The sequence below is a fragment of the Odocoileus virginianus genome, chromosome 6 (assembly GCF_023699985.2).
Source record: "Odocoileus virginianus isolate 20LAN1187 ecotype Illinois chromosome 6, Ovbor_1.2, whole genome shotgun sequence".
Taxonomy (NCBI): Eukaryota; Metazoa; Chordata; class Mammalia; order Artiodactyla; family Cervidae; genus Odocoileus; species Odocoileus virginianus.
In genome coordinates, this window is record NC_069679.1 from 59,770,391 (window position 1) to 59,790,530 (window position 20,140).

General features: G+C 38.6%; 1 protein-coding gene and 1 long non-coding RNA gene across 3 annotated transcripts in view; both read right to left on the reverse strand.

Moving 5' to 3' along the window:
• Nucleotides 1-11,327, reverse strand: part of RTN1 (reticulon 1) — a 236,271-nt gene extending 224,944 nt beyond the window's left edge. Inside the window, exon 1 of the mRNA XM_020892513.2 lies at nucleotides 10,714-11,327. Coding sequence (XP_020748172.2) covers nucleotides 10,714-10,954 — 241 coding nt within the window. The 5' untranslated portion in view covers nucleotides 10,955-11,327. The remainder of the gene's footprint in view (nucleotides 1-10,713) is intronic.
• A 6,115-nt stretch (nucleotides 11,328-17,442) lies between these two features.
• On the reverse strand, nucleotides 17,443-18,878 carry LOC139035514 (uncharacterized). Of its 2 annotated transcripts, none has more exons than XR_011488086.1 (2): nucleotides 18,794-18,878; nucleotides 17,443-17,659 (listed from the first exon to the last, which is right to left on the reverse strand). It is a non-coding gene; the product is annotated as an uncharacterized lncRNA (long non-coding RNA). The 2 variants fall into 2 exon arrangements; XR_011488087.1 differs by having other exon boundaries at nucleotides 17,443-17,699; nucleotides 18,794-18,851.
• Between the last annotated feature and the right edge of the window lie 1,262 nt (nucleotides 18,879-20,140).

The window sequence follows — 20,140 nt, forward strand, 5'->3', positions numbered from 1 at the left end:
TTGAACAACCCATGCCAAAAGGGAGATAGGACATTGCTGTTTACTCTTATGCATGACAACTAGATCAGCAATCATTTGAATACACATTTTCTGTTGCCCACGACTTGTTTAAAAAAATGAAGACTTGCTATGCATAAAACAAAATTCTAGCTACTTTTAAGAATGTGAGATATTCAACAAATTCCCCATATTCAGGAAGCAAGAATTTGTTCTATAACCGGTTTTATAACAATCTCATGTAGTAGATGAATTAAAAATTCCACTTGGGGATTGGACATGGAAGTCAGAATGCAGAACTGTTCCAACTAAAGATGTAAATCATTAGGCAGCTTAGCAAATACGGTTTTACAATGAATAATCTGGCATAAATGTACAGTAGTGAGACAGAGGACTAAGGACAGAATCACATGATGCTTTTTGTGATATGACATTAGTTAATGAATTCCCCAAACATTTTAGAATATATTAAATATTTATGGAATTAGAGTCTATAGTAAAAAGTGAAAAGTATAGTTCAGGAAAAAAGAATAAAACAGATGCTTGCAGATAGCATGTTTTGCATTTAAGGTAATAAGTCTTAATTACATAAAATTGTGTAGTTTTCAAGAAGCAAGTATGTTACATTATGGAGCTTTTTCCAACAATGGAGAATTAAAGAATTTTTTTATAGAATTCTTTTTTAAATTGGAAGATAATTGCTTTACAATGCTGTGTTAGTTTCTACTGTATGACAACACGAATCAGCCATGAGTATACATGCTTCCTCTCCCTCTTGAGTTTACCTCCCACCCCTTCATCGCATTCCTCTAGGTCATCACAAAGCACCAAGCTGAGGACCCGTGTTACAGAGCAGCTTCCCATGGGCTATCTATTTCACACATGGTAGTGCATATATGGCAACACCACTCTCTCAATTTGTCACACCCTCTCCTTCCCCTACTGTGTCCACAAGTTGGTTCTCTATGTCTGCGTCTCTATTCCTGCCTTACAAATAGGTTTATCAGTACCATTTTTCTAGATTCCATAAAGAAGGCCACAGAGAGTGGCCTTCCATGGAGAGTACATTTTTTAGGAAGTCAATTTGAAGTTAGCTGTGGTTTTTGTAACAAGCACTGTTTCTGATTTCATTTGTATGCTGTTCACTCTTCAGCAATATGCCTTCTTTAACAATCACAGGTAAGGTCAGGGGTATTGCTTTCTCTTAAGGAATAAAGATCGTGGTATAACACTTTCCATTCTAAGTCTCCTCCAGTAAACAGCAACCTCATTTGTTCTTAAATATCAGTAACTGAGAGGTAATCCATCTCTTTTTCTGAGCAATTCTAATTATCAGAACTTTCTCCTTCATTAAGTTGAACGCGTTTCTCTGATTTACCTGCTAGTCCCAATTCTGCCTTGTAACATCACTTCAGTCAAGTCTTTATTTGCTTCATAAGATCTCTTCTAGTATTTGAATTTAACACTCATATCTCCTTTCATTCTCTTATTCTGGCTAAAAATTCTTAATTTTTTTCAATCATTTCTCAAACAGCATTTTTTTCCCCCAGAAGCCACACCAATTTAGCCAGCTTTCTCTCACCATACTACAGTTTCTATAAACCATGGCACCCATCACTTAGTATAACACTCCATATTTGGCCTGCCTAGAACAGAATCCAGGAGAACTACTACCTCATACAATGTGTACCCAAGACTTTCTATTAATACTACCTAAAATTACATAAGATATTTTAGTAATTTCACCATACCACTAGCTCATATTTAGTTAATTACAGTCCTCAAAGTTCCCATCCCTCACAATGAACTATTTTAAGTTGCATCTCATATACTCTGAACAAATTAAACAGAATTTGCAGAACTCATAGTCAGAAATTTATATTTATGATTTTACAGGCTACTCCTCTTCCCTCATCTCTAAAATTCTGTAACTTTGAAGCCCAAGACACTATGTTCTTTCCTAAACACAACAGCACTGGTTCACTGTACTCTACAATGTCTGCCATGGTTCTTTGCAATTTCAGTAATCACGTAGGTTACCATTCCACTCCCAGCCTGCCATTCTTCTGGACCCCAATCTTCTGATGACCTTGTCCTCCACTCCATCCCAGTCTTTCAATCTCCTCAATAACTGTACCCCCTCCTTAATCTCCATATCAAATAACACACTGCTCATATCATCTTTTCTCTGTGCTTCATCATCCTCTGTCCTCCTTCCTCCTCCCCAAATTCCAAGATCAGTCAGTAATCTCACTGCCTTGCATGCATCTGATAACCCCACTGTCCACCTTATTCAATTCTCCCTCTACATCACTGGTTCAGATGGTAAAGAATCTGCCTGCCATGCGGGAGACCAGGGTTCAACCCCTGGATCGGGAAGATCCCCTGGAGAAGGGAATGGCAACCCACTCCAGTATTCTTGCCTGGAAAAGTCCACGGACAGAGGAGCCTAGCAAACTACAGTCCATGGAGTGGCAAAGAGTCGGACACAACTGACTGAGCATACACACACACACACACAGGACTTACCATACCTTGACATATATTTTTTGTTCTCTGTCTCCCTTCCCTCTTCTCTCCTTTCCTTCCTACATACACACACACACACACACACACACACACACACACAGAGTAAGATATATAATTTATTGGAAATAGACTTTTATTTGTCCCTTTCTGTACCATATACTTAGTGCTTAGAACAATACCTGGAATATAGCAGAGGTCCAATCAATAATAGTGGAATAATGAATTAAACAGTGCTCCCTTGCTGAATTTGATAACAATGGTTGCTGCTGAAGAGGAACAAGGGCTGGTTGGTAGACTGAGTGTGAAGAAGACTTCCTTTTCTCTGTATACCCTTTTGTACCTTTTAAATTTTAGTTTTCCAAAAAATTTTTATTTTGTATTGGAGTGACCAACCTAAATACCATATTAAAAAGCAGAGACATTACTTTGCCAACAAAGGTCCATCTAGTCAAGGCTATGGTTTTTCCAGTGGTCAGGTATGGATGTGAGAGTTGGACTGTGAAGAAAGCGGAGTGCTGAAAAATTGATGCTTTTGAACTGTGGTGTTGGAAAAGACTCTTGAGAGTCCCTTGGACTGCAAGGAGATCCAACCAGTCCATCCTAAAGGAGATCACTCCTGGGTGTTCATTGGAAGGACTGATGCTGAAGCTGAAACTCCAGTACTTTGGCCACCTGATGCAAAGAGCTGACTCACTGGAAAAGACCCTGATGCTGGAAAAGATTGAAGGAAGAAGGAGAACGGGACGACAGAGGATGAGATGGCTGGATGGCTTCACCGACTCAATGGACATGAGTTTGAGTAAACTCCAGGAGTTAGTGATGGACTGGAAGGCCTGGCGTGCTGCGATTCATGGGGTTGCAAAGAGTCGGACACGACTGAGCGACTGAACTGAACTGAACTGACAGACAATTAACAAAGTATGTTGTGATAGTTTCAAGTGAACAGCAAAGGGATTCAGCCAACATATACATGTATCCATTCTCCCCCAAACGCCCCTCCTATCTAGGCTTCCACATAACACTGAGCAGAGTTCCATGTGCTATACAGTCCTTGTTGGTTATCCATTTTAAATATAGCAGTATATACATGTCCATCCCAAACTCCCTAACTATTCCTTTCCTCATCCTTCCCCACCCCCTCAGCAACCATAAGTCCATTCTCTAAGCCTGTGAGTCTCTGTCTTGTAAGTTCATTCATATCACTTCTTTTTAGATTTCACATGTAAGGGATGTCATACACTATTTCTCCTTTCCTGTCTTACTTCACTCAGTTAAAATTTAATATCACATGCATATGCTTCCTATTCCAAAAAGGAATTTTTAAAATTAGAATAAAAAATTATTTTAGTAAAAAGAATTCACTTTTGGGTTAACATTAAAATCAAGATTTTTAAATAGCAGTGATATCCTCTACTTTATCAACAATCTTTTGAAACTTTGTGCCATTTGCAAAATTAAACAGCAATGCTTTCTTTCAATTAATTTTTACTGGAGTATAGTTGCTTTACAATGTTGTGTTAGTTTCTAATGTACAGCAAAGTGAATCAGCTATGCGTATACATGTATCCCCCTTTTATTGGATTTCCTTTCCATTTAGGTCATTACAGAGCACTGAACAGAGTTCTCTGAGCTATACAGTAGGTCCTCATCAGTTATCTCTTTATATATAGTACCAATAGTGTGTATATGTCAATCCTAATCTCTCAATTCATCCCACTCCCCTCCTGGTCCCTCTTGGTGTCCATGTTTTTTCTTTACCTCTGTGTCTCTACTTCTGTTTTGCAGGTAAGACCATCTATACCATTTTTCTAGATTCCATATATATGCATTAATATATGACATTTGTTTTTCTCTTTCTGACTTACTTCACTCTGTAAGACAGTCTCTAGGTCCATCCAGGTCTCTACAAATGATCCAATTTTAATCATTTTTGTGGCTGAGTAATATTCCATTGTACATACATGCCATATCTTCTTTATCCATTCCTCAGTTGATAGACATTTAGGTTGCTTCCATGTCCTGGCTATTGTAAATAATGCTGTAATAAATGTTGGAGTGCATGTGTCTTTTTGAATTACAGTTTTCTCTGGGTATATGCCTAGTGTAGTGGGACTGCTAGGTCATATGGTAAGTTCTATTTTTAATTTTTTAAGGAACCACCATACTGTTCTCCTTAGTGGCTGTATCAGTTTACATTCCTATTAACAGTGCAAAAGGATTCTCTTTTGTCTACTCCCTCTTTAGCATTTATTGTTTGTGGATTGTTTAATGATGGCCATTCTGATGGGGGTGAGATGATACCACATTGTAGTTTTGATTTGTATTTCTCTAATAATTAGTGACGTTGAGCAGCTTATCATGTGTTTGTTGGTCATCTGTGTGTCTTCTTTGGAGAAATGTCTATTTAGGTCTTCTGCCCATTTTTTTTGATTGAGTTGTTTGCTTTTTGATAAACAGTGTGCTTTCTAAAGTAAGCTGGGTACTTCTAAAGTTCCTGGGCATAGTACATGCTGTGCATATGCTGGTGATTCAGAATATGAAAAATAGAAGTAATGTTTTATAGGCATTATTTTTTTAGTGAATCAATGGAAATTGCTGGCACTCAGCATGTTTATTATTTTCTAAGGGTTTATAAAAATATTTGGAATAATAATGCATTCTTAGATCTACAAGCACTCAGCAACAAATATATTGGCTTAGTAAGTTTTTAATATCTCTCATTTCCTCATTTTTAAAAATCATTCCCCACTTCATCTTTTCTGAAATTAGTCTTATTCTCAAGAGACACTAGAATGACATTAAAACTGCTCACTGCACTCATTCTATACCACATGCAAAGACATCAGCTCAGAAGAGCCAAGCTTATCGGAGTAGTGGTACATAATTTTACTTGCTGTTTACGTATCCTGGGCTTCTGGTCTTTCTGTATGTTTTCCATTGTCCAACTTAAGAATTACAACTCACTTTAATGGGTTTCCCTTGTGGCTCAGCTGGTAAAGAATGCACCCGTAATGTGAGAGACCTGGGTTCAATCCCTGGGTTGGGAAGATCCCCTGGAGAAGAGAAAGGCTACCCACTCCAGTATTCTGGCCCAGAGAATTCCATGGACTGTATAGTCCATGGGGTCACAAAGAGTCAGACACAACTGAGTGACTTTCACTCACTCATACCCACTTTAATTATTTATTTTTAAATGTCATCACAATAACTTATAGTGAACTTCCATTATCTCAAACAGACACAAGATTAAAGGATTAACTCTCTTAACAACTTTCATATATAACATACAGCACTGTTAATTATACCTGTCATGTTGTACATTATATTCTGAGTACTTACTTATCTCATCTGGAAGTGTGTACCTTTTGAGTGCCTTCATCCAGTTCTCCCTCCACCCACCAAGTCTCTGACAACTACAAATCTGATCTCTTTTTCTATGGGTTTGTTTGTTTTCGAAGTATAACTGACCTACAACATCATGTTAGTTCCTGTTACATAACATAGTGGTTCAATATTTGTACACATTTCAAAATGATCACTATCCATTTTAAATAACATAGATTAAATATGAACTGAGAAACTCTTCCCTCTCATTTTTTCATTACTCTCACTAGACCATCTTCCACAAGCAGTGAGCCTCTCCAGTTCATGTTCTTCTCATTGTTCTTTTAGCCCCCAAATATTATTTAAACAAATAAAATCGGTTGTCTTACATCTTTTGACCATGTTCTTTTACAGAGAGCATTCCTATGTAGATATATTAGTCTCTTGAAATAGGTCTTTTATTTTCATTGCTGTCTATATTTTATAGTGCCTTTTCCAAATCTTCCTTAGTCACCACTGAAATAATTTCCTTTAACTTTAAAATAAAAGCACAACTAATACAAGGATCTTTGAGAACTATTCAGCCAGCTATTTCTATAAAGAGAATTAGCTAGATAGTTAGGTAGATTGATGGATTTTATTTTCCCCCAGCTGTGCACTTTGGGCAACCTATGCTAGTATTTATTCATTCAGTGTTGACCTCAGAAAAGTAACTCATGTCTGTGTGCCAGTGTGGTTAGATTGTTATAATACCCTTCTAAACAAGCTTCCAGCCATGACTTGGGAATAAGGAAAATGGAAAGGAAAAAAAAAAAAAAACCTATTTAACTAAATCCTAATGTGAAACAGAAAGATGCACATGCTCTAGGAAACCACAACCTGTGTTCAGTACAGATCCTTACACAAAGGAGGCATTCAGGAAATGTTTACTAAATTGAGTTGAATCACAATGGTCTCTCATTTTACAGATAATAAACATTTTCCATAATCCAGGCTATGCAAGATAGACAGTATAGTGAACAAAATAATCCACTCTTTTCCAAATCCTCAAAGTCAGAAGTAGATGAACAGCCTAAAAAAAGAGATGGGAGCAGGAAGGTTTATGCTATATTTGTGGACAATGATAAGGATGGGGTTTCTGGAACAGTGAGTTCATGAAGAGGAAGTTATGCTGAAAGCTCTGATAAAGTTTATTTATCAATTTATTTTTAGCATATGTGTTTCTAAATTTTAATTTAACCAATTTGAATTCCCAGTATGAAAGATACGCACTATAGTTACTGCCAGAAATGTCATTGATTATATTCAGAGTCTGTGCCCAGAGAAATAAATTGCATTAGAAACTCTTATTTTCTTAAAGGTTCTATAAAATACTGTAAAAGTAAGTGCAGTGTTCCTTCCCATTTCAACAGAACTGCAGTTTTCTTAAAAGATGAAAGAAAATAGAAGATTGAAATCTATACCTCCTGAAGAGGATTGCTGGAAATGACTCCAAATAAAAAATACTTACACATCTATATCCAAAAACAAAAAGTCAATCTAGCCTCTATGTGGGTTTTAAAATGTGATTGGTAATATGTGTGGTACAATTTATTATATTAAACAGAATAAACACAGCATATATAAACATTTCTGAAAGGTATTTAAATCATGATAGATTAAGAATAGTTCTTCCAATAGAGTATCATATTCAGCATTTGAAAATTATGAGTACTGTGGTCCAAGTAAATTAGGAAAATTTTTCTCTCTCTATTCTTCTTCCTCCCTCCCTCCCTCTTTCTCTCTCCCTGTCACCCCCAACTCAGCAATCATCTAGAAATTTAAGGTAAATTATCTATAGGTCAATATCACTAAAGCAAATCATCACACTGTGCTGATTTCTCCAGGCCATTCTCAATTCTCTTATTCATTTTGCCTTCCATGCATGAATCAATGAGTTTAATTTCTAAAGTGGCCAATGAGTTAACATCTTACCATGGCATTTTGTTCAAATGTTCTATTTTAAATTCTTCCTTTAAACAAAGGGCCATTCTTCTATCCTTGTGTTATTGTATGCTCCTTTTGAATAGTTTTCAGGAATAAAATAACTGATCATGAAAAAACAAAACAGTTGCTCTTAATATACTTTGTATAATGTTACTAGATGATGGTACTGATTCATGATTAACAACCTAACATGTTGTAGCCTACACATGGTGCATTAAATGTTCCCTTGGCAACAGACATCATATCATATGCCCATTATCAATTTTAGACATGAAAAATTATAGCCTTAGAATAAAGTGTTACTTTTTGTTGAGAACATTTTCAACCCACTAAAGGGACAGAAGCAATGAGAATACCTGGAAATACCATACTAATGGAGTTTTATCCTGCAACGCTAATGATATTTAAACATATATTAATTCCAGGACATCACAGAGAAATATTTTTAGAAATGTTTCTTTAAAAACTTTAATTGCCATCAATGTATAAAAATGAATCACAGAATCTTTGTCCAGATGGCATGATTAGTGGTATTTTTCAAGAAAAAAAAGTTTTAAAACATCAATATTTGTCTTACATTTTGGAATTCCATTTGAAAAAGAAACAAAATTTGTTTACAGTGCATCACACTCAACGTCTAAATTACTTCTTAGTTTGATTTGAGTCCCAAAGAGCATCATTCTTTTAAAAAAGTAAAATTATAAGCTTAATAGGCTTCCTCTGGATTTTGTCCCTAATTACGTTGAGGATGCACCTGCTAACTTTACTTATTGCCATAGAACTGCAATAATAAAATAACAGATAAGAAAGCTGGCTCAGATTTTACTTGATTTTTTTTTCAAGATCTAGTAATTTACTTAGATATCATTTCTGGCATCTAGGCCTCTTATAACAGCCCATACTGAAAACTGAATACAAACTGAAAACACTAAATAACCAATAAATATATGACAAATTCCTTCAAGCAACAATAATAAACTTTAAGATTTCTGTATAAATTGCAAACTTATGCTTTGTCCCCCTCCCTTCATTCTTTTCCCATCCACGCTCAGCATTATGTTTAATTTTACTAATATATTTGTTGCCTAGGATAGGAAATCCCTAATACATTTAACAAACTATTTCTATAATAATAGTAATAATGTTAAAAATTGCAAATGCCTACTTCGTCAAAAATTGTTCTAAGCATTTTATATATAGCAAGTATTTTAGTGGATAGTATGTTATTGAGAGGAAGCTAAGTTTCCTCTCCTTAGTTCACCTGACCTTGATCACACCAATGAGAGGTGGGCAATGTTTATAAATGATTTATTTTGATGATGGTGGATAAAGGTTCTATACTAGGAGCTACTCTCAACGAAGAATGTTGACGGTAAATCAACCAAAAAAGTACCTTCCTTTGTCTATTAGCTTCTGCCATCTTCTTTTGCAATTATAAAGTTTTGTTTTCATTTAGATTAAGTTGAAATCTTAGTCGTAAATCCTCCCCTCCCCCATATAAATAACTAATACTGGACAAACGGGGTTTTCTGCTTTTGAGTCTTTCTTTTTTTTGTCTGTGGTCTTTTTCTCTTCCCTTCAGAATGTTTTATTCAAAACATTCCCTAAATCTCCTTTCCTCAGCTCAAATATTTTGTACTAGAGCATAATCAAGACTACCTAAAGCACTCCATGTGACCCTTAAGAGAGGCAGTGGCTTAAGAAAAGTGTTCCCCTAAATCAGCTGCCACGAACAAGCATGCCAGTCCCACCCCCATTCCGCTCCCCCAGGATCACCTAGCACCCGGCCTTCAAGAGCTCCATTTCCAAAACTACACAACTCTCATTCCACCCGGCGAAGCTTTCTCGGAGAACTACACGACACAGCACCGTCCCCCTGCTCCTTGGAAACACTGAGTTACCTAAGCCGGCAGTCCCACCCCAAAGCTCGTTTCTGGCATCCTTTGGGCAGGATACTTCAAGATCTCAGGTCTCCACTGGGATCCAGATCAGAAGGTGAAGTCAGGTGGAGGGGCAAAAAACCCAGGGCAATTTCCTAACGCCCTCGCTGGTTCAGACTGCTGGCAAACTGTGCCTCCTAGCTACACCCACCGCCACTCAACAATCTCTAGCACCGTAGCCAGCGGCCGCTCTAAATTAGGGTTCCAAGTTCCAAAGCTTCCTTTGAGGTGGGAGCATCCGGGAGCTGAAAAAGAAGGGTTCTGGGCTGGGGGACCGCCACAACTCCCAACCTTCTGGCTTCGCAGTCCCTCCGGAATTAAACGCACCTCGGCATTTCAGTTTAGTGCGCGGGGAACTAGAGGAGGGGAAGGGAAATAGGAGGAAGTAGGGTGTGGCGACTCTTGGAGGTTAAGGAAAGGGAGAGTTAAAGTCACATCTCTGCCCTAGATCGAGTCGGGTCTAGGGGCAGCGGGCCTGCCGGTCGCTTTGTCGTCAGCTTCTCCTGTCGCGGGCGCGAGCCCTGGAAGCAAACACGCCCCCACTCCCCCACACCCCCAATCGTCCCAACTGGCCTAGCGGGCCCTACAGCCCCCAGTCCCAAGGAATAAACTTGTACACAGGCGCGCCAGCAGCCAGGATGCTGCGGTTTGTCTCTGAGGACAACTTTGAAAGCCAGACAAATAACCCTAATGAAATAAAAGGATCAATAGTATTTTGTTTTCTTCTGAGCCTTTGGAAAAAAATAAAATTTGTTTCTACCAGTCCTTTAATATTTACAGGCGCCTGTGGCGAAGAGGGGGGGCGGGGACAGATTAAGGTTGGTACTTAAGATAGAGAACCAAAGTAGGTGCATAGGTGAGTTTTAGAAAAGGGGTCCGGCTAGGGAAGCGGAGTCCCAGACGCCATTTGAGGGGCAGCGGCGCCCGCCCGCCTTACCTGTGGATGCAGTTTCCATGGCAACGGGCGGCGGCCGGGCGGGGCCCGAGCCCAGTTCCCGCGGCGCAGCTTCGGCGACCCCGGCGCCCAACCCCGGTCCGGGCTCCCCCGCCAGCGTCTCGGGCTTGGCTCCTTTCGGCGTCACCGCTTCGTCCTCCCCCTCTCCCCGGTCCCCGAACCACTGGGACCCGGGGCCGGCCAGCGGCAGCAGCTCGTCTCGGGGATCCGGCGGCGCGGCCATGGCTGGCAGTTGCCCGGGCGCGGCGACAGCGGCTTGGCGGGGCCGAGGTGCAGTGACTGGGCGGGCGGGCGGGCGCTCGCTGCTGCTGCCCCCGCCGGGACTCGGGGCTTGGGGAGGCTGCGGTGTGAGCGCCGCCGCCGCCGCCGCCGCCGCTGCTGCAACTCCGGCCGAGCTGCCGCCTACCGCTCTCGGCGCTTCAGCTCCTCCTCCTCCCCCTCCTCTTCCTCCGGGCCCCGCGGCGGCCTCTGCCCGCGCTCCTCCTCCTCCTCCTGGCGCCGCCGCCGCGGCCGCCTCGCTGCTCCCAAGCCTGTTATTACGCAGGTGAAAAAGGCCTGCTTGGTCCGAGTCTTCCTTTGCACACGTCAGCCCCCGGCCTGCTAATGGCAGGCCTAGATTTAGGAGATGTGCCAGATCCACTTGAAGCTTCCACTCAGGTGGGCAGGAACCAGAGAGAATGGCAGGTAGAAGCAGCCCTCGAGCTGAAACGTGACTGATAAGGAAAGCTGCCCACCCAACTCATAAAGTTAAACCCGGACTGGTGTCCTGGGACCCGAGGCAAAGAAAGGAAACTTGGAGCCATCAAGGCCACAGTTCTGAGGGTGACCAGTATCATCTGTGGAGGGGACTGGTCTTGGCGGGGAGGGGTGGAAGTGGGGGTTGACAGATGGAGACGAGGGAATCTGCAACGCTGAGGTTAAATGTTGCATCCTTAAACTATTTCCAAAACAGAACCAAAAATAGTGGAGTACAGGAAAGAGCTATCAGGAAAGCCTCCGAAAAAAAGCTTACCAGACTTCATTCCTACCAGCACTGAGGGCCAATAAGATAGCAATGGGCAGGACAAAAACAACTTATGTTTCCTTTCAGAAACGCCGAGCCAAAATCATACAGATTATAAAGTGTCTGTGCAGTCTGCTTTATTTGAGAAGTTGGACATTCCGGGAAGCTTGCTGCTGCTTCCCTCGCCCCCATTTTCCTTTACAGCTCTCTGATATGATGGAAGATACCTGACAGATAAACAGAAACTCAGAGAAGGGAAGTGACTTGGCTTATAATGTATTACTCCTATATTTAGATACATCTTTTCAAACAAGACTTGTGCTTTATTGGTTCCTAAATTGTCTATGAAATGATGTGGTTGGAAAAAATAATAACGCATAGGGTGGAGGAATAAGCCCATGCACTGCTCCTTCTCTAGAAAAGGTGGGGCATGGGGCAAGCTTCCATGAGGCTTGTGGAACTGCTAAGCCACCATAGACATGCTGAGGATTTCATACATGTCAATTTTCTTGTATTCCAAGGCCAACTTCAGCACCATGCAGATATTCCTCAAAAATGCTGAAAGTTAAAAGCCTGAATTCTGCCCAACCCTTTGTTCTATTCAGTGACAATTAATTAAGAGAAAATGTGTTTACTCAATAGAGAATATACATGGCCTTCTAGGGCCAGATACCCCTGGGGATGTGACGATCACCAATATTTTACATTATTGGTATCTTCAAACCTTATGATAGATGTATCCGTTGGCTTGATTGTGGTGATAGCTTCACAGGTGTGTACATATGTCAAAATTCATAAGTTCACTTACTATAAATATCTGTGATTCAGTGTTTGTCAGTTTTACCTCAATAAAGCTATTTTTATTTACCCCCTTTAACAATAACAAACAAACAAAAAAAATTGGTTATCCTGAACCATCAGGGTTTTCCAAATCTTTCCGTGGGAAAAAAATGAGCCTGTTTAAGAAATCTTTAAGGTGAGAAGCTATTACAATGCTGTCTTTCCATGAAGATTAATGCTTTCACATAATGAGGAGGCATTTGTGAGTTTTTTTTCAAATCTATTGTTTAGAACATCAGAAATACCAGATGGAAATTTCTCACAATTTCATTATTGACAACATACCAAAAATATAGAAAACCAATGATTTAATATTAAGTGGTCATCGATGAGTACTGAATATTTGAGAATTTTATGGTAAGTGAATTACAGAGTTATATGGAGAATGTTATTTTGTTTCTCTGACAAACATTAATTAAAGTCATCACTTAAAAAAACTGAAGAAACTATGCATGCCTAACAACTTCCTTATAGCTAAATTGATAAGGAGTTTGGGGATATGATTCCAAATCTTTTTCATATTTCATCAGATACTGATCAATACTCTAACTGAGAATGTGTGGAAGAAATAGCCAGTTAAAGTATATTCAGATTCTAGTTGTTAGAGAAAATTGAAATTTTCCATTTTGATTGAAAAATGTCATTTCCATATACCATTTAATTGAAATTCTGCTTTGATAAATTATTCTATTTTGCTCTAATGAAAAGAGATGTTCATATTGTTTAGTTTTAGCAATTTTCACAACTATCTTTATTCATTACATTCTACCTCTGGATGTGGACAAATAATTATCTATTTGGGTGAAGAAACTTTCAAGTTGATGCTATGACTTGAAATTACCAATGCCTATCAGTTTCATTTATTTTACATTTGCACCCGTGTGAACTAACAAAGCTTGACTCATTTGAAGATGTATGGACATAACACATAGGCAACAATGGGATTCCACAGCTTGCAGAGTTGCTCTAAGTTATGAGTTTTTCCAAAATGCTTTTGAGATAAAGAAAAATGGAGTTGGCACTTTTAAAGGATTCATTGCAAGGAGATTTGAGACAATGGAACTGTCAGGTTTTGTCTTAAGCTATTGTTTTTTAGAAGAGGTTTTGTTCACTGTTTCAAAAGAAGGAATCTGGTGAAGAGCATTTAACACTAGCTTCTTAACTTAGACCAAAGCTTATATCATGGGGAAAGGAGTGTGGGGACATGCAGAAAGAGCATCACAAGTAACACTTTAACCAAACGAAGTCCTTTGTAGCCTCAAAATGAAATTTAATTGTTCTGTGCCTAAGTTTCCTCAACTATAATCTGGATATTTTAATAGCACCTTCTGCAAAGGGTTTGGGGGAGCACTAAATGAGTAGACATAGGTAATGCATGTTATTAAGATATAATTGCACATGCTAAATTATTTTTAGAAAATGGTTTATAATGGTTAGAGCTCTGTCTGGGTATTTATATTTGTAAAGACCAAAGAGTCAACAGTAACCACTTCAGGCATTTAAAGCAAATTAGATAAAGCATGATATTGAATGACTATTGATCTCTTTCTACTAGTAGTTTCTATATTCTGAAAGGCAAACCTTACATGACAATAAATATACTTCAAAGGTTCTTCTAAGTAGTTGTGTAAAGCACACACACATGTAGGCATGTACACATATTTCAATTTGCTTTTTCTACATCAGGAATGGCAAATATAACTCACTGATAGATTAGTAATGAATGCTTGTGGCACTGTGTTGAGAAAGTCTTAGATCACATTCACAGTCAATAAAATAGAGTGTCTAGAAAAGTAAGCAATAGTTACACACAGGCAAGTGAAGGCAGCATGGCAGCATGTGCCAAGTATTTGCCTTCTCTGATTAATTTAAAAGCTGTTAGCACCCAAGCCAAGGCTCTTTTGAATCTTTTTAGGAGAGAAGAATGCAACTGTGGAAACACTCCCATCAACTTAGTAAGATAAGTATTTGGCTCAAGATGAGACTCACACTAGAGCTTCAGATTTCTCTGAAATCATGATGTGTGGGGTTGGTTCAGGGCTTAATTTGTCTGTGGAGCATCCCATTCATTTGCAACATGTTTTTCACTCTTCCACAATGTCTAGAAGCTCTTGAATTTGATAAGGAAGAGTTCTCCAATTCCTACTGCGATGAAAGAATGTTTGTACTGAAACTAACTTATAGAGGCTACAGGCTGGTGTCCGAGACAGCTATGTTTTCACCTATAGACCACTATAGCATTCACAAATGTCATGCAGCACATTGGGAACACACCAGACTCCTTCTGCCCATGGGGAGTGGCTGCTGTTACTTAATCCACATCCAAAGGGATAAAATATAGATACTTCTAATGTTCTCCAGTAGGGGTCGGAAAAAGAGAGTTGATTACTTTTCATTGAACCCAGTTTCCTTTTTCTTATTTATTTGCACATTTGAGTAAAACTGCAAAGACTTTTTAATATCTTTGGGCAAAAACATGAATTGAGAGGTATGTAACTAGAAATCTCCATACTTTGGACTCACAAAGCATCATTTAAACATTCTGAGCTTAAGAAGCAAATATATACTTGATAAAGGTAAATTTTGTTTGAGTAGTTTCTTTGAAGTTTACAAACAGATCTTATTTAATACACACATACATGCTTTTAATTTCCAAAATTTGATAAAAGATATGATATCTCCTAATTGACTTTTTTTAATTTGATGATCAGTGAATTTTAAGTTTTTTCATGTGCTTCTTGATAATTTGTATTTTTTAAAGTAACAGATTTTTAAAGATCTATTTGTATATAGTACAATTTAAAGTATATATTTCAATGATTTTAAGTATCTTCATATGGTTATGCAATCATCACCACAGTCAATTTTAAAACAGTTTCATCACTCTAAAAAAAATCCCTCATACCCATTAGCAGTCACTCTGTATCCCCATCACCTCCTGTTCAGTCCTTGGCAATCACTCATCTACTTTCTGACTGCATGAGTTCGCCCTTTGGGACACTTCATATGAATGGAATAATACCCTTTTGTGACTGGCCTCTTTCCCTTAGCATAAGATTTTCAAAGTCCATCCATGTTATAACATATATCAGTACCCCATTTTCTAAAAATATTTTATTTATATATTTTGACTGCACTGAGTCTTAGTTACTGCATGGGAGCTCTTAGTGGGATGTGGGATCTAGTTCCCTGACCAGGGATCAAACCCAGGCTCCCTGCATTGAGAGCATGGTGTCTCAGCCACTACACCACCAGGGAAGTCCCACTCCTTTCCTTTTTATTGATGAGTAATGCTCCACTGTATGGATATAACACCATTGTTCATCCATCCATCAGTTGGTAGACATTTAGGTTGTTTCTACTTTTTGATTATTATAAAGAATTCTTTGATAAATATTTGTGTACAAGTTTTTGTGGGTATGCTTGCTTTTATCTTGGGTATACACCTAGCATTAGAATTGCTGGGTCTTATGGGAACTCTGTGTTTAATTACTTGAGAAACTGTCATAATGTTTTCCAAATGAACTGCCCCATTTAAAAATCTCATCATCAGTGTTTGGGTGCTTCAATTTCTCCACATCCTTGCCAGCAATTGTTATTATCTTTTTTACTACAGCCACCCTAGTGAGTGTGAAGTAGTAGCACATTGTGGCTTTAGTTTGCATTTCCTTGATAGCTAATGGTATTCAGCATCTTCTTATGTGATTATCAGCCACTTGTATATGTTCTTTGGAGAAATGTTTATTCAGATCCTGTGCCCATTTAAAAAATGGTTTATTTTTCTTTTAATATTGAGTTGTAAACCTTATTTAAATATCTGGATAAAAGTCCTTTTTAGATATATGATTTGCAAATATTTTTCTTTCATTCTGTGGATTGTCTTTTTCACTTTCTTGATGATGTCCTTTGCAGGGCAAAACTGTTTATGAAGTTCAATTCATCTATTTTATCTTTTGTGACTTGTGATTTTGGTGTCATATCTAAGAAACAATTGCCTAAACCAAGGTCAAAAGCTTTACAGCTATGTTTTTTTCTAAGTGTTTTATAGTTCCAGGTCTTATAACCTGGTCTTTTTTTCACTTTGAGTTAATTTCTACATATCTTGTGGATAATTTGACTTTCTTATTTTGTAAATTGCCTTTTGTGTCCCATGTTTTCTTTTCCAATCAGGTATTTTTTCCCAGCTATTTTAAAATGCTCTTTTCATTGTATTTTTGTCATTCATGTTGTAGATATTTTTCATACTTTATTGTTCAGTGATGATGAGAAAACCAAGGTTCTGAAAAATCTTCAGTCTTCTTCAAAATCACATGGCTAATGCAGTTGTTATTAAAGTCTAAGTCTTTTGATTCTATAACTCATGCTCTCCAGCTTAAAAGTCCTGACAAGGTATAATCAATTTTTCAGTTTGTGGGACTTCCCTGATGGCTCATTGGTAAAGAACTTGACTGCCAATAGAAGATATACGAGTTTCATCCCTGGTTGGTAAGATCCTCTGGAGAAGGAAATGGCAACCCACTTCACTATTCTTGCCTGGGAAATCCCATGGACAGAGGAGCCTGGTGGGTTGCATTCCACGGGGTTGCTAAAGAATTGGACATGACTTAGCGACTAAACAACAACAATAGTGCAGTATGTTATTAACAATAGCCTAGATCAATAAGGCTCAAGGCAAACTAGAGAGATAGTCAAGATTAGTGGTAAGAAACTACATCCAAAGTATTCAGAATTTAAAGCAAAATCACCAGCATCAGGCCCAAGGGTTGGAATGTCCTGTGCCAAAGTCAGAACCCTGGACAGCTCAGTAGGAGCATTAGCCAAAAACTCGTTTTCTTTTAATTTTAGACTGTAAACACTACAACCCCAGATTAGTGGTTGACTCATACTTTATTGGATTAGTTCCAACTTAAGAGGCTCTGGCTTTACTCATGTGGCCCCAACCTCTCTTGGGGAAGAGGGTCACACCATCTTCATCACCCATCTTCCAAGGGTCTGTAGTCTTGTCAGACGATGTGCCTTCATCTTTGGGCCTGAACGATATGTTAGGAAATCCCAGTCCTGGGGCTTCTTTGGGGTTATCCTTGTCTGAGGAGAAAATGTTTTCTTTCTTTTCTTTCTTGAAGCTCTTTATCCGTAAAAAAGTTTATTCATCAAATTTAGGGGCTAGTCAAGAAATCCACTCTAAGTGGGAGCCTGAAATAGTACTTGCCAAGAAGCTTAAGTTTACATGAAATGGCCAAGGGGATTAAGGGGAATATTGAGGCAAAAGGGCTCAGAGCCAGGCTAGACTTATAATTCCATATACACTATAATAGCTTGACCACTACTGTCACAGAGCAGAAAGGACCATGCCAGTTCTGTGGCTTGTATGCTTTATGAACTATCCTATTGTTGATCATCTATCTCACTGAGCCCTGTTTTGTTACAGGTGTAAGACAGTGATAAATCAAGATAAGCCTATCATAACTGGGAAAATAACCTAAGTGAAGTTCCTGATGATAGTAGAAGGTTCCAGATAGATGTCCCCTAGTGTGGAGATGGTTTATGATATCTACACACAGTCAGTAAAAAGAAACACTTACTTGAATAAGTAAGCAAAAGGGAGAACACTGGACTCTATGTCTTTGAAACAGGCTAACATCCTAGAATATCAGTCAAGGGGTTAGCTCTCTATTTTAAAAGCAATAGGCCAACTGTCTCATATAGAGAATCAATTACTCTGCAGAAACATCTAGATGATACTCTGAAATAATGTTATTCTTTAATAGAATCAAGGTTTCCTATACAACTTTACTTTGGAGACGAGAAATATCTTGCAGACAAATGTTGTTCCTATTCTAGTTTGTCATTGGTGTTGGAAATCAACATTCTTATTTTATAAATTTGGAAGGCCAGGACCGCTGTAAATGGTAGCATCCCCCTAAAAGGTAACTCAGTGTTCACAGTATTACTATCCTATAGTGAGTTATCAGAAGCTTTACTAAGTTAAGCTTAGATTTTGATAAGAGGAATAGAAGAGCCAGAACTTCATGCTTCCCAGGGAGGACAGTCTGCAGGATTGCAACTGCAGGCCCTTTGGAGTCAAAGATTCTTAACTTTCCAGGGCTGAATGTATTTCAGCAAATTATGGACATGCTCAACAAGCCTTGCAGACTGTGACAGTGTAGCAGAAGCTATCTCTGCAATTGTGAAAATGTTTATAATGGTCTATCAACTTACCACTAAACCATTTGAAACACACAGCTCTGTAGATTGTCATAGAAGGGGGAGAGGGAAGAAAGAGTGCAGAATTCTCATCTGTTCCAAAATACCTCATAATGAAAGTTTCACATATAGCTTCTTATAGAATATTGGTCAGAACAGGTTATATGCCCCCAAGTCTAAAGGATACTGGGAAATATAAAGAGGGGATATTTGGTAAGTCTTAATAAACTGTGCAAATATTCATATCAGGCACTTTGAGAATATAAAGATGAATCAATTTTTCAAGATGTTTATAATCAAATCATGGAGATAATAAAATGTGTCCAAGAAAAGTAAAAATCCGAGGTAGAAGATTATAAGCATGAGGAAAAAGGCTCAGATAAAGTGATGTGGCAAACTACTGCCAAGTGCAGATATCAAGGGCTTCTCTCATAGCTTTGGAAACTGTAGGATTTTTTCATTGGGAACTGATGAATAGAGATCATTCTGATCTAAGAAATAGCCAGGGCATGGAAGAGTACAATTATAGAGCACTTACAGAGATGAGTGACTAGGTACATTTTTCTAGAGCTTAATGTAGGTAAAGTGGGAATTAAAAATAGAAAAATTAGTTGGGCTCAGGTTGTGAAGGACCTAGATGCCAGGTTAGTCTTTGGATTTTTTTTGTTAAAAAAAAAAAGTTTTAATGAGACGTAAATAGATGTCATTCACGAAGACAGCAGCAATTAAAATGGATTTGAGAGGAAGAAAACTAATGGTAAGGAGGCCAACTAGCAGGCTATTAAAGTTGTTTTGATGCAGGGTACTGAGAAAGAGGAAATAATAATATAAACGGGGTGGGGGTGCAAATACTAGGAATATTTCAGTCAACTGAACTTGGTACCTGATTGAATGCAAGAATGGTAAAAATTGATCCAAAGAATTTTGGGGACAGATAATTCATAAATGTCATTAATGGAAATTTTAAAACACAGGAAGAAAAGCTGGTTGTAGAATAACTAGTTAATGTTTGGCCAAGCACAACCTAAAGTATAGATGAGACACATAGGTGAAGGTATCTAGCTGACTACTGGAATATGAAAAGGAGGTTAAAAAAGAAAAGGAGGACAAAGTCAAAGTTGATGATTGAGAGTTAGGAGTCATCCAGGTAGAGGGAATAATCCAAGTTATAAGGTTGGATGAATCTGCCAGGAGACGGGAGAGACAGTATATAGAGATATGAGAAGCTGGCCAAGAGCACATCCTTAAGAAATACTTATTTATTTGAGTTCAGAGAAGAAGAAAGACAGAGGGAGGGAGCACACTCAAGGGAGGAATTTCAAGTGTGGGCACTATCAACAATGTTTAATCCCACAGAAAGCC